At 38.0% G+C, this 15,234-nt stretch overlaps 1 protein-coding gene across 1 annotated transcript; it reads right to left on the bottom strand.

The window, feature by feature from the left end:
• Nucleotides 1-8,075: 8,075 nt before the first annotated feature.
• On the bottom strand, nt 8,076-14,974 carry LOC107588061 (vascular cell adhesion protein 1-like). Its single transcript, XM_016276064.1, has 10 exons — nt 14,634-14,974; nt 13,540-13,812; nt 12,822-13,127; nt 12,433-12,693; nt 11,938-12,213; nt 11,414-11,689; nt 10,457-10,765; nt 10,099-10,374; nt 9,599-9,859; nt 8,076-8,892 (listed from the first exon to the last, which is right to left on the bottom strand). Exons 1-10 carry the CDS (start codon nt 14,674-14,676, stop codon nt 8,735-8,737), a joined length of 2,439 nt encoding a protein of 812 aa, XP_016131550.1. The 5' UTR covers nt 14,677-14,974; the 3' UTR covers nt 8,076-8,734.
• Between the last annotated feature and the right edge of the window lie 260 nt (nt 14,975-15,234).

Below are 15,234 nucleotides of genomic sequence, written 5' to 3'. Positions count from 1 at the left end.
GTCATTTTAGCTATCAGAAGGGTGCTCGTGAGCGAAAGTCTGCCGAAGTGTGCACCGAGGGCGCATAGTGGACGCAAAGGTACACAAGACCGCAAGTGCACATGAAGTGTGCCATTTGGAACAGGGCCTGAGATGAGCTCCGCACCACACTTCTACCCGACAGCATTATGTCATGAAAGTGTGGACTCAGAGGAAGACCGCGGGGGTTTAGAGTGCATTTTGGGACAGGGCCAATGTCATGTGGATTCTGATTGGCTGTCAAATGTTTTATGCTCAACACCTGGAAAAGTGATTCTAACCATATTGTCGCTTTGTCGTTATCATAGTTGTCATAGTTTGTCCATCACCATTTCCCTTTATGATTATTTTTATTAAAACTTCATGGTTATTAGCGCTTGGTGTGAACGGCCCTTTAGAAGCGTCCATAAAGCCATAACATGAGGACTTTGTAGTACGACCAAGTTTCATCAAAATCCAGGGATTATGATCTCATTTTAAGACTGCTTATTTCCATAAGAAAATTAATGCAAGCTAAGAACACAAACATCAGACAAAATCTGTATGTTGCAAATGTATAAAAGGATTGGAGATGGTTTTTCACAGTGTTCGTAGTTTGGACTGGACAGTCTCTTTAGATACAGCATGAGATATTAGAAGAGAGAGGCCTCTATTTGGCAACACTAACTGTAAATTAAACAAGAGGAAGGTACGAATGTTTGTTCTGGTCGGGTTATATCTGAGAAAAAGAGAGTCAGTGGGGGTGCTAAAACTTAGTGGGGAATGTTTTTGAATAGCATTCCCATCTTAAGGGGACAGTTCAAGTGAACAGCTCGTTTGCATGTGCAGCAACATTTAGACATTTTAAGTGTTATTTTAAAAGTATTTAAACCTTAGTTTTAATTCATAAATCATTACTTTGTCTCCAGTCATTTTATAGATTTGTACCTTTTTGTAAGAAAATGTGAGTGATACTTTGCCAGTCATGATGTTCTGGTGCTTCCTATGAGGTTACTAGGCTGTCTTAATGGCTTTTAATATGGTTCTATGTGGTTTCTAGGGAAAGGTAGATGGTTGCATGGGTGTTCTGGGGTTGCTTACAAGTTCAAAAGCGACAACTATGACATTCAGGTCCCTATATTGCTCTTTCAGTATAAGTCTATGGGATTTTTGGCCTGGTTTATTGTCCACTAGGTGAAGAAGTCAAAAGTCCAATTAGTTAAAAAAATAACAGTTTCTTCTCAAAAAGCGAATGATTTGAGATATTAATGTGTGTAGCACAAACAGTGCGGCCACTAACCTTAAATATAAGCAATATAAATAATATAAGCAATATAATCACTAATGATGATCAATCTCAGTGCAGTTTTCTAAATGTTCTGGTTAAAATGAATAAACAGGGTCAAAAACAGCATTTTAAGACTACTCTTTAAGTCTTTAAAAGTATTTTTCTGACAGTCAGCTCTTGAGGTCATAGCCTCACAGTGGTTGAACAACTGAAGCACAGTTTGTACTGTGGTTGGCAGAGCTTGAGCTGAGGTTAGCAACTCGAGGTTAACGCCAAGTACGTCTTCATTATCGCTGTCTTCAAGATGTAACCCGTATACATAGGAAGGTCACACAGCCGTATTGTGGGTCAATCTGTGTTCCGGAATAGCCTACGTGCTGATATGAGTAGCCTATGCAAACCTCTGCTTCCTGTGGAACGACACAAGGTTTATGCCATGTTATGACACAAATTATGCATCATGTCCTTACAAATTTTAAGAAAAGCCAATGCCAATGAAAAGATTTACATTTGATGTTTTCATTGTGTTGAGGTGGAAAACACACACACACACACACGCGTACGTTTCACAAGAATGTAGCCAGAGCTCAGAGAGGACAGTGGATATTCAAGGTCATTTTGAATTAAAAATAGACCACTCTTGTAAATATGTAGGCATGCATGCTTATCTATAGGCTAGACTGATGTGTGCATGAGTATTACATTAAAATATCTATGGTGGGGTTTGTATTATTGAAGCAAGGCAAGAATCACTATTACTACTGCGTATACTTGAGATTAATAAAAATAAAAATAAACTCATAACGGCAAAAACACGCACTGAATTTGATTGCTCTAATGGCTTTCCGAGTGTGATATTTAATAAAAGAAGGCTGTGACGTTTCGCAGTTTGAACTTGTGCTTGTTCACGCTGTTTCGCGGGCTTTTTTCCCTCGTGAAAATAAGCCGAGCTGTGTGATTTTGCGCAGTAAGGAGTGTTTTTTTAGTTTTTTTAAATCGGGCCGCCATTGTTTTCTCACAAGGCATTCTCGCACATTATGAGCTGGGTTTGTAGCTCTATCGAGGAAATCTTGGAGTTGAGGGAAAACCAGGAGTGAAATTGACCCTTCGACCCGCCCCCTAGTTGTTACGTCCAGCAAGCCACACATCATGTTCTCTCACAGTGAAAAATATATCGCAGAGCAAAGAGGAAGACAAGACAGAGCAGGTTACTTTTGGTATGAAATATAGTCTTAACTTTAAAATTTGGTCTTTAAAATAAATAGCGTTTTGTGGCTTTTTAATGTGTTGTGACAGATCGCTGTACCGCCTCAGCACATAAACCGATCAGGTCGCCGTGATTTTGCCAAGTAAGACATGTTCCTGGATCAACACCTTTTGTTGATTCTGAATCAGCATAACTGTCCAAAAATATAGACTTAACCCAATCCCTACCCCTAAACCTAACCCTACCCATAATTTATTCCTAAAAACAGTGTGAAATGATAGCTGATTAACAAGGGTGTAGAAGCACCTAACCCTGATTGTAAGCCTAAAACAGATATTTCCTGAAAAGTTATCCCTCAATTCTGATTGGTTGATAGGAATGTCGTTCCAGGATCAACAAGGATGTTGATCCAGGAACATGTTTTACTTGGTAAAAATCATGGTCACTGAACCGATCATCTCTTCATTTTTACTAGTTATAGCACGAAATAAACATGAAAGAACATCAGAAGATATCTTGTTTCAACCGCGGAAAGACGTCAATACACACCATTTTCAAGTTTAAGTCCACCGATATTAATCTACTCTCCTGTCTGATTTGTTTGTAGAAAGGAACAAAACGGATTTGCTGTTATGATTGGTCATATCGCCTGTCAATTAAGCTCCCGATGATTACATAATGTGTGGTCATACTTATCACAGTTCAGTGATAGGAATAGGAATCCACACAACTGTAAGTTAAGATTTCCCCACGCAGATTTAGCATCGGGTTCAATTGGTCATGCGAATTTGCTGTGTTAAAAAGAAAGCTAATTAGGTTGAAAGTGTGTGAGACCCTAAATTTAGCAGAAATTTTGATAACAGCTAGTCAGCTCTGTGTCACTCTGCTCAAATCATGCACAGAAATTTAATCTACTTTATGCATTACTTGACAAACACGCCATGGTTTAAGTTAGCAGATATTTTATTTATTTATAATTGAAAATATTTTAATTACATTTTTGTTTAAAAATTAATTTTATTCCATTAATTTACTACTTTTCTATGCATAGCATCTGTGTATATGAGTGTTGCTACTGTAACAAGAGCATTTTTATAATTATTTCTTATATATTGTATGCATGCTTATGGCCAAATGACAGTCATGCTGATATTCAGACTGACAGCAGCATCCTTTTGTTGCCATACTTACATGACATAGTCCAAGCTTTGATCAACTAAAACTAATTACAAAACAGTACAGTACATGGTATTTTATTGCATAGCACTCAGCCTATCTGAAGTTCAAAAGCAACATTTTGGGGAGTCAGCATAAAACAGTCTGTTAGTGATGAAAAGAATACTCATCTGACCTGCACTGATAAACTTGCCAGCCAAATGAAACATTCCTCATGTTATTGACTGCTTTTCTTGGAAGAGATCATCTACCATTTAATACACAGACGGACTTGTGAGGCAGCTGTGTGCAGTTTTAGTGCTGTTTGTGTGTATCTGTAATGTACTAGCATCGAAAGAAATGCAAATACATATAAGGGAAACAATAAAAACACAACAGATCTCTAAGAAAAGACAAAGCACTGGGGACGTTGTAAAAAAGCTGCTGATCTGCTATATCGGTAAAGGATGCGCCGCAAGAACACAGAGACCCTAGGTCAAACGCCATCTGCTGAACCAGGGGGTTCATCTCCATAAATATTCTGTTTTTCTTTAAACGGCAATCAAACAAACAAGCTGGAGTGGAGGCGTTTAGAGCCGTTATGCTCTAGAGATGTTCTGTGTCCACTCAGAACCAGGAAATACCAGTGGCTTTAAGTGATTAAAAAAGACAGGACTCTGCACAAATCTTTGTTGCTGTTCTTTTTTCACAGGAGGGTTGCATAAGCGAGGGCTTTTTGGGGCCCTCAGGTTAGAATGTGTCACAGTCTTGCACAAACTCTTCATAAGAAAGCTTTTAAAATAATGGTGGTTTCACAAGCTGTATAAACTATCGATCTTTCTCATCCTTGGAGGGGTTTTGTGCTAAATGTCACCACAGTGGTTCATTCCCCTCGTCTAAGCAAACAAGAGTACAAAAAAAACATACTGTAACTGTCAGGGACCACCACAATGGCCAACAAAAAACAAGCAAATAATGATATTGTGATTCACTTTAATGGTGCTGTAGAGGAAAATTAACTTGAAAAAATCTGCATGTGGGTTGCTAGGGCATTGCTCGGTGGTTGCTAAGGTTTTGACATGCTGCTATGTGGTTGATAAGCAGTTCTGGGTGGTTTCTGGTTTGAAACGAAAGTGCACTTTCTATTATAATAGACCTTAGTCCGGTTGCGCCATATTTAATTTTTGACAGAACTGAAAACTGTGAGGAAAAGAAGTACCGTGCATTCAATGGATTGTACTTTAACCATATACTCGGAAACGTCTTTACTGAAAAAAAAAGCTTCAGCAGACAAATCCTCTTTTAAACAGTTTTGAAAGTTGTGAGTTCTGGGTGGTTTCTGGTTTGAAACGAAAGTGCACTTTCTATTATAATAGACCTTAGTCCGGTTGCGCCATATTTAATTTTTGACAGAACTGAAAACTGTGAGGAAAAGAAGTACCGTGCATTCAACGGATTGTACTTTAACCATATACTCGGAAACGTCTTTACTGAAAAAAAAAGCTTCAGCAGACAAATCCTCTTTTAAACAGTTTTGAAAGTTGTGAATTGTAAAAATTATGTGACCTAGGATTTTTTTGTCCGTGTTAAATTCAATATAGCGTCTAAACTGATTTAAAAGTTCTATTTTGCTGGATTTTTAACACCCATTTTCAACAAACCACATTTTGAGGTATCATTTATGTATGTAGTACAAAAATGCCGGCCAGTGTTATGGGTTTGTTCATCTTAATTTCACTAATTAGGAAAGAAACATATGAATCCACAAATAGTAATCCACAGATCCAAAAAAAGAAAAAGAAAAACAAACATGAAAACCTTTTCAGATCTTAAAACTATGACCGTCCTTATGAAAATTAACCATGGTTTTACTACAAATAAAACCAAAAAAACATGGTTTTTGTAGTTAAACCATAGTAACCACGGTTTTGCTATACTAACCATAGTTTAACCATAGTATTTGTAGTGAAACTGTGGTTATACAAATGGTAATCAATCCACCAAAAAAACATGGGTATTACATTTTTACTACAATAAATATGGTTAATTATCGTAAGGGCTAAATATGACCAAATGCAACAACAACAAAAAAGTTTAAAATCTAGTCTAGTCATATAATATCATATATCTTTAGATATCACCTCATTATTAGAGTGTCTGAGTGTGTGCCAGTGTTTTCTTTACGCAATGATTCATGAACAAGCAACTCTTATGAAGTGGTTCTTTTTAATTACCGAGATAAAAATGTTGAACTCTTATCTGTTTGAGTCATATTCACGTAGTCAGTGAATCATTTAGAGCCGTTGATGAATTGCACGAGTCGTTTTTCAATTCGAAATGAACCGGGAATTGTTACTCAAAGTACATCAGTCTATTTATGGACTGGTCTGAACCAGCATTTGTAATGCGCAATTCTGAAATTGATCAACTAAAAAAAGGCATATGGATCCTAAATGTTTTATTCTTGTAGCCAATGGCATTCATTTTGTCTGCAGCCCTGATAAAAAATAGAAACTAGATAAGATGAATCACTGTTGAAGGGTTCCTTCAAGCATGAGTCACTTCAAAGAATCAGATGTCAGCAAACAGACTCCGAGAACAAGAATGAGATGTTCTTGACCATCATCCAATTATTCTGATAGTAGATTCACAAGGACAGCACTTATAGGCCTACCAATAACACAGTTTTCACATAATCACCATGTTCAAAAAACACTTCAAGTACAATACACACAAGGACGTGGTAATTGTTTTACTGGAAAAACACACTTAGAAATCAGGATTTCAGTTTGTCGTTCATCACTATTATTACTCATATTTAGTCAAACACAGCCTCTTTGGAAACATTTGTGAGGTATAGTGTCAAAATAAAGACAAATTTTAGCACAAGAATGATAAAATGCTGCCATTTTTCTTAAGCAAGAACATTACTTGCTGCTGGTTCTTTAAAAAGATTGTACTAAATTTAATATGAAGAGGTTAAAAAAAGAAATAGGTGAGTGGCCCTCAGTCTTTCAAAGAGAACAGTTCCATTTGCACCTTTGCATCTCCTCCTTTTCCCTGTGGAACATGAAAACAAAACCCACCCTCCTTTCCCATTGCATCTGGATGGTCACCATGGCAACAGTCTTTTATAGCAACACTGACAAAAAAAATCAATATAAGACACTAAAATAGGAGTGAGAAACTCGATTTTGAATCGTTTGGTCTTAATTTGCAGGCCAAAAGAAATGGTAGCCAGAAACGTATGTTTTTCAGAGGGTCTGATTGGTCTTGAAAGGATGGAGGCACATGTGGAGTGGTTTATTTTTGGAAGGTGTGCTTGTTCCGATCTTGTTGGAAATTCGGAAATGGCTTGTACACATGCAGTGAACAATAAGCCTCTCGAAATCATCCCACCTTTATTGTTCTGAACAGATAGGATAACATTACCAGAGGTGTAAAGTATTGGAGTAAATGTACTTAGTTACTGTACTTGAGTATATTTTCGGGTACTTTGTAGTTGTACTGAGTATCAAAGATATTAGCAACTTTTACTCTTTACTTCACTACATTTCTGAATGAGTATCTGTACTCTTTACTCCACTACATTTGAAATGAGTGTTGCAGTTACACTTTGCATAGACCTAGCTTTTTCTGCAGCAGTTTATTTCTGCTACAAAAGACGTGATATTGCCTGTTACAGGTCACTGAAAGTACTGCGTTTTGCCCTTACTCACCCAAACTTGTCAACAAGGCTACTTTGTGAATGCGAGTTTTGTAATTTTGAGGTGTTCAGTTCTATTTTGGTTTTAGAAAATAAACGTGATTGCTCTCCTCACAAATCAACTCTTTCTTGTTTTTGTTTCATGCTGTCTGTGCCTTGCCCTGGACTTTTATGTCACTTCCTGTCTCCCGTGGTGTTTGTAGTCAGTTTGTAGTCCGTTTGTTCATTGGTTCCCCTTGATTAGTCTCCCCAGGTGTGTCTTATCTTGTTAAGCTTGTTATTCCCCTGTGTGTATATATAGCCCTAGTTTTTCTTTAGTTCCTTGTGAGTTGTTGAATGTAATGGTTGTCTGTTTGCCAGTCATTCTGTTCTTTGTTCCCTTTGGTTTTTGCCTTATTGTTTGTTGTAGTTTTTCCATGAAATACCAGCGCATAGATCCTTGCCTCTGCCTGTTTTCCGCAGCTTCTCCACAAGGTTACAGTTTTTCACTGGCATGTCTCTTTGACTAGTGCTTCTTTGAGCCTATATTTAGTATAAGTAAAATACTTAAGTACTGTTAAAATCAGATACTCTAAGACTTTTACTCAAGTTGTTTTGGAATTGGTGACTTGTAACGTGTAGTGGAGTAATTTTCACTGTAAGGTATCTTTACTTTTACTCAAGTATGGTTTTTAGGTACTCTTTACACCTCTGAACATTACAGAAAAACCGAAAAGCAAAAGTGAAATGTTAAAGTGAAAGTGAAGCTATAACAGACGCTGTGGATTCCTGTAACTCAAATTTCCACCGGATTTTCCCATAAAACACTTTTCCCAGATCAAATGACAGAAAGCTGCTAGTTTAATAAATATGAAAATGAAAGCATTTGACAAGACTTCACACAAATATATACAGACTTTTTAGGACACAATATCTACTTTGGCAGGCTACATGAAACAGATTGTTATAGACATGAAAATGTACCAAACAGTTCAATTAAAACTTGGTGGCTAGGTCATTTTCTCTTAATGCTAAAATGTTTAAATGTATGTTTCACAGTTTGCATTTCAAGCTTAGACTTTCACACTTTAAAACTTCTTTAAGTGCAGACCAGGTGGTCTCAAAAACAGCTGACACTTCCCAACACAAAGACCACAATGGAACCGCACTAGTTTGATTTCCTTTCTCTGGGGATGCGCGGCAAATCACGGTCACATTGATTGTCTCTTGCTGTGGAGAATGCAGGTTCCCATCCAGCTGGGTTATTGTCACCTGATGTTCAAGGTGATGAATCCAGTCACCTGCAGTTCTTGCTTTAGGGAGGCCCTTGGCCCTGACAAGACAGTTGACCCGAGTGTAGCTGCTTCCAAAATAGTCCATGGAACGTAAACACAAAGTGATTTTACACGGTACTTGGATTGCATTTGGTAAGGTCGTATGATCCCTTCTTTCTAGCGCTCCACACGTACACCACAACACCGAGCAGCGCAGCAGCAACTCCCAGGCAAATCGCAGGGATTAAAAAATAATTCCAGCCAAATGGAGGGTTGACTCTTTTCTCTGTAACGAAAAGTCAAAGGCAAATTTGAAATATGTTGTAAAATGTTTGTAAATAAAAATGATTCGCTTGTCCTAACCAGACACAATTGAGAAAAACGATGACACATTTTGCCAGTCTAGCCTTGCGTGCGAATATGCCTACTACCCTATTATAGACCTTAGTCAGGGTAGCCCCATATTAAATTTTCGACAGGAATGAAAATGAGACGGGTTAGAGTCGTCTAGTGTGACTGAAAAACAGAATGTGAAAAGAGTAATATATCCGAAATTCCCAAAGTATTCATTAAACAGTAGGCGAAATGTACCAGGATGACCTACAATTTCCACTGAGAATTGCGAAGTGTGCATCTGATGGACATTTTACTATCTCATCAGGCCATGGCAGTAAAGAAACCCAACTGATGCTGGATATCACATATCAATGACAAGTATGTTCCTCGTCAAATGTCACAGTATGCAATTTTGGTCGCACCTGGGTACCACTGGCCATTGTGAAATTTCACTGGTCCAAAATTAGACTTCACATAAATGTACATTAAGTGTCAAATATGCTCTGATCGGTTGAGATTTAGTCGATTCGAACAAGTTACGTGTGCAAAATTTGTCTGGTTTGGGCATGGTGTTAATTCACAAACTGAATGTTTTATGTAGTCAGTGTGCTCAGAAGTACAATAACTTGATTTGGTATATGACTAGTTTTACTCACCCATCACATTGATGTTAAAAATCTCTGTCTCGTAGCCCAGGTAGTTGGTGACGTTGACCTGGTATAGGCCTGTGTCGTTGGCCGTGAGGTTGATCAGTAGGAATACACCATCAAGAGAATAGACATTTTTCTCACTATCCAGCTTACTGAGGACCACCGCAGGTGGAGGGAAGCTCACGGAGCGACAACAGATGGTGATATTCTGCCCCTCCTGAACATCCGTGGATGGAAAGATCTCCACTGTCATATTCCTGGGTGGTGCTGGGATAAGAGAGGCATAATAATTGTCAGTTGCCTAGACAGGATCCACTTAATAAGAGCAAAAACACTGTAGAAGCAAAACTGATCCATTTCGATTAAAAGGAGAGCAAGGCAAAATGGAGAGCAAGGCACTCCAAAATGTTTAATTTATTTCAAATAACTGTTGATATTTCAAACACTACAACATGTTGACACTGTGGCCACTGATTGATTTTGACTGGATGTAATTAGTAACTTACCTTTAATGGTAATCTCCACACTATCATTGTGGCTTCCATACATGTTAGAAGTTTCACAAATATAAATGCCAGAGTCATCCAACTCGACTGAAGGAATGGTAAACAATGTTTCAAGCCCATCACTGGCCATTAGCTCTGTTTGTATGCCGTCCTCCACCCTGCTCAGCACTGTACGCCCCACTGGAAAGCTGTCGGAAAGGCAAGAAATGCTTACAGATTCTCCTTCCTTTAACTCTGTCAGTGGACTCACAGTAATCCTGGTCACTCTCGGGGGATCTGTAAAAGGAGCACAATGTTAACAAAAACCAAGACAAAATCATATTTGAAAGGAACAAATAAACAACCAACCCTGACTTACAGTGAATGGACAATGTAGTAGATGCTGTCTTTACTGCTTGAACAGCTGGCACACCATGCATTTCCAGCAAAACTTTGCAGGTGATGTGCTTGTCTTGGTCTTCAGTGTCTACGTGGTAAGAATACACTGAAGTCAGATTTGTTGTACCCCTTGAAAATGATCCAGTTTCCGAATGCATTTCTCTCTCTCCATCCATCCACAGGATTTGGAAAAGGTTGGCCGGGAAAACTTCCTGAACAGTGCAGGTCAATTTCATTATCTCTCCCACCAGAGAAGGTCCAGAGTTTTTTACGACAGGACTTGGAAATGCTGAAAAGATAAGAAAATGGAATTTCTAAGCATTTTCAAGGATAAATACACACCAACTATTAAATACAACGAGATTAAGGAGAACCTTGAATGAGGACAGCTGGTCATCATTCTGACAGAGTCAGTATGTAGCACAACACATAATGTGAACAAAGCAATACTCCCTCGCACATTCTAAGAGTTGATGTCCGCTGAGAGACTTCCTAATGCTTTATTTCCTGCATCAAATCATTGTCAAAGAGAGCTATTTTTAAAAAAGGGATTTCTAGAGACTGAATTACTGTTCACAGATGACTCACGTTTAAACAGTTGGTTAATTGCAACACTCTGAGAAGTTAAAGGGAAAGAAAGGAACTTTTTCCTTGACAGTAAGAGTCTCTTATTAAATGTTGCTGTTTGAGCATCCCAACTATCCAAATACGGCAATATTGGCTCAATGAGTTTTGCGAATCAGTCTTGCAATTCCATCTGGTGATGCTAGTGATGTAGAAATTACACATTTCACCTTGAGATGTTGAAAACTTGATTATACATTCTCCATTCATCAACCAGTTATCTACTTAGTATAATGCTAGAGGACCTTTTCCCCATACAAGCAATTTTTTACGTAAACTCGAGACTGGATAGTAAACCTTTCGAGATACTTACAAAACACCTTCACTTCTGTCTGTTTGGACTTCTTGATTGAGCCACATGTGACGTCACAAAGGTAAGTTCCCTCGTCATCCAACTCTACTAGATCGAAAAACAGCTGGGACTGAAAGCCATCTGTCTTAAGCCGCCTGAGGATTGGCATATTTGAAAGATTCTTCCAGGAGAACTCGGGTTGAGGGCAACCTGAAGCCTGACAGGAGAGGACCAGGCTGGAGCCTCTCTCCAACACGACCTCACCGTCCGGTTGTAGCGCCACTTCTAGCAAATGAGCTGTGAGAAGAAAAAAAAAAAGAGAGAACATTTGACTTGGTGCCTCAAACTGAATTTGCGGATCATTGAACTTCAGGCTTATATTTAAGACGAGGAACCATAATATCAGTGTTACTCATCACTCTCAGAGTATCTTTAGCAGATAACAGACTACAACGGATTCCGCCTTTCTATTTTACACACCATTACAACCCACACTGTAGCTGCACTCAACAGACCAATCTTTACAATATCCACTACCGTCTTACCTTCAACAGTTAGATTGAGAGTGGTCTCCTGCCTGCCATACTCATTGAAAGCCTCACACACAAACATGCCAGAGTCGGCCAGCTTGACGGAGAGGAGGGCAACTGATGTTTCAGCCCCTTCACTAGACATTAGCTCTGTTTTTACACCATTCACCCTCCTGCTGAGCACAACGTGTGTCACTGGAACTCCGCTGGACTTGCAGGAAAAGCTCACAGAGTCTCCTTCCTTCAGAATGGATTGTGGACTTGCTACAATGAGAGTATCCATAGGAGGTGCTGCCAAAAAATTCAAAAACCGAATTACTTGGGAACAAAGCATTGTTTCGAAATTAGACATTTTTAAGTTTTCTGGCGGTTTTGCATGCATGTATTCTCCCAGAAAGTGGGAGAGAGGGAGGCAGGATCTGGAAAGGACAAGAAGTCCGGGAGTGCTACCAACTAGGCTATTAGCTCTGACCGAAATTAGACATTTAAAGAATTAAATGAACCACTAACCTTGAACGACTACTGAAACGTTTTCTCTTTGGCTTCCAAAGTCATTTCTAACATCACACTGGTAAGTACCAGCATCTGATAAGGACACGTTATGTACGAGGAGATCATGATGTTTTCCCATTTCCACAGACTGGCCACCTGGTATAAGAGCCGTCCATGTAAACGCAGGCTTTGGTTTGCCTTCGGCCTCACAGGTCAAAGTTAAACTGGATCCCAGTGGGACAACATTCACTCCAGATACTTTAACGTTATGCGGTGCAGCTGTGAAAGCAATGGGGAAATGAATGATCATTGGGGGTCATCTTCTTCAGAGAGGAAGTACAATTCCCACATCCATTTTGGTTTTAATTAAAAAATAGTTGATGTGTATATATGTTGATGTAGCTTACAGAGAACTGTCATGTGTGCTAATGTCTCCTTGGTCATCTCATCAGGTGGTATACCATACACATCGAGGGATGCTCTGCATGTTATCGCCTTCCCATCATCCTCACTTGAAGGTGTGAATATGTAATGAACTGAAAATGCATTTCTCTCAGGTTCTGCCTCATCAGTCTGAAGAACTTTGTCTTCATAGAGCCACTGCACTTTAAGAAACTCTGAAGGGTGTATAGAAGACACTTCACAGCCCAAGACATTTTCCTCGCCCAGTTTCAAGCTATCATATCCGGATATAACGGGGTTTCTTGGAAAAGCTGAAATGGATTCCAAGATTTAAATAGGAGTCGACAAGAAAAAAAAAACTATAAAATAAATTTAGATTTTTTTTTTCCCCCCGTGATTCATATGTAGCATTAAAAAATAAATAGAGACCGGGGCAAGATGTCACATATTTCAATAGATATAAGGTTTTGGACCTTATAAGTCCAATTACACAAATTGGCCAACACAATGGTTACCTTTTAAATTTTTGCTTTCACATGAATTAATTTGAGTCATAATTGCTTTAAATCCATTAAATAGTCTATAAAGTAAACCAGTGTTAAACATACCTTGAGAAATATTTACTGAAGTAAAAAGTGTGACAACTTACCCCGGTCTTCACCAACAGTGCATTATGAAGCCTGCTGAAGTTTTAATAAAATCGAAAACATAAAAGGAACTCACAATAAACTTTAATCTTTGTTGTCGCCTGTTTTGTCTCCTGTTCACAGGTTGCTTTGCACACTATGGTGTTTTCGTGATTCTTCATCACGTTGTCAAAGACCAGCACAGATTCTCTGTCCTGTGAATCAATAGCAGCGAATATCGGTCTGTCTTCTAATGAGGTCCAAACAAACTTCACCTTCTCTGGGCAAGATGACATGCTGCAAGTCAACTCTCTCCTGTCGCCCACTTTGAACAGAACTTTGGACGGCAGGTCCAGTACATGGGAAATAACTGTTCAAGAGAACATTGCCCATTAGTTCATCAGTAAATCATATTTTTAAAATGATGGTTTAAAATAATAATGCAGTGTGCAATTATGTAGAGAGAATTTAGTTTTAATGCTCACAATATTAAAGTAGTTCAAAAATTACTTTATTATCATTTCTGTGCATCATTAACTAAAAAGGCACTTTCATGAAGCAACTTACTAAAGAGGAAACTTAATTTACAATTATGTAAATACAAATATATCAAATAAGTTGCATATGCGGTTATGGGAGCCTTGTATTGTCAAATAAATTTTCATAAAATGGAGGTAGATGAATAATAATGGTAATACTATTTTATGATTAAAAAATTACATAATTATACAAAAAAATAATTAAATAAAAAAAACAAAAAACAAAAAACAAATAAAACGTCATTATTATTTCGATTTAGTCTTTATATCTTAGTTTTATTTTATAAATTTTTTTAGTAGATTTGTTGTGCGTTTTTGTCATTTTTAGTCGTTTTTATTTAAATGCCTATTTCGTTTTTATTTCCGTCTTAGTTATTTTAGTTCAAATTAAACTAAGTTAAAATGAAAAACGTTGTTTTGGTAACTAGCAAAAATATTTATTTTAAATACATTTTTTTTTTTTTTCAGTTAAAAATTATTTCAAGTAAGAAAAAAAGTTTTTAATGGTTTTATTTGAGGTTAGTTTTAGTTAACTATATTAACCCCTATTAAAGCTGCAGTGCCTAAAAGAAGAGCAGATGGTAAGACTGTTCAAATATTCAGGTTACTTAGCATACGTAGTTAAAAATCCTGACATTTAGCTTTAACTTACCTGCAGCTGGTAGAAGCAAAGTCAACAGTAAAGCTGAATTCATGCTGTCCACTTATGAAGAACTTTTAAAGAGCTCCAAGAGAGTAAAACGGAGTTAATGTGCTTTCTTTCATTAAGCCCTGGATCTGATTTATAGGAGAAGGGGGAGGGATCGTAACCCACCTCCTCAGCACTCCATATAAGCCATGGAGGAATTCCCCAGCCCTAAATGCTTAGTGTTCTCCGTCCCTCCACAGGCTCCCTCTGCTGTCCTGAAGGGGTTCTTCTCAATTACAGGAAATTACTTTGTAATTTTGTTTCGTTTTTAACAATTGAGCCGAAGCATTATGTAAGCGAGAGTTTAAGAGTGGATATGACTGGATGGAACTTTTTATCACTGTCAGTGTTTCCAACAGGGTTCAAAAATCCTGTTCTCGCCACTGAACTTTACTACATCACAGATGTTCTTGCACAGATTAAAATGTATAATATTGTGATTGCTTGATGAAAAGAAAAGAACAAGCAAGAGATTTCGGCAATTTAAATGGAGCTGAAAATCTCACCAGTATGCGGTGTACAAAAAAACCCCCAAAACAATAAAACACTTTTACACAATAGACTA

The sequence above is a fragment of the Sinocyclocheilus grahami genome, unplaced genomic scaffold, assembly GCF_001515645.1.
Source record: "Sinocyclocheilus grahami isolate Dianchi unplaced genomic scaffold, SAMN03320097.WGS_v1.1 scaffold98.1, whole genome shotgun sequence".
NCBI classification, from domain to species: domain Eukaryota; kingdom Metazoa; phylum Chordata; class Actinopteri; order Cypriniformes; family Cyprinidae; genus Sinocyclocheilus; species Sinocyclocheilus grahami.
This window is presented reverse-complemented; position numbering and strand designations above follow the sequence as displayed.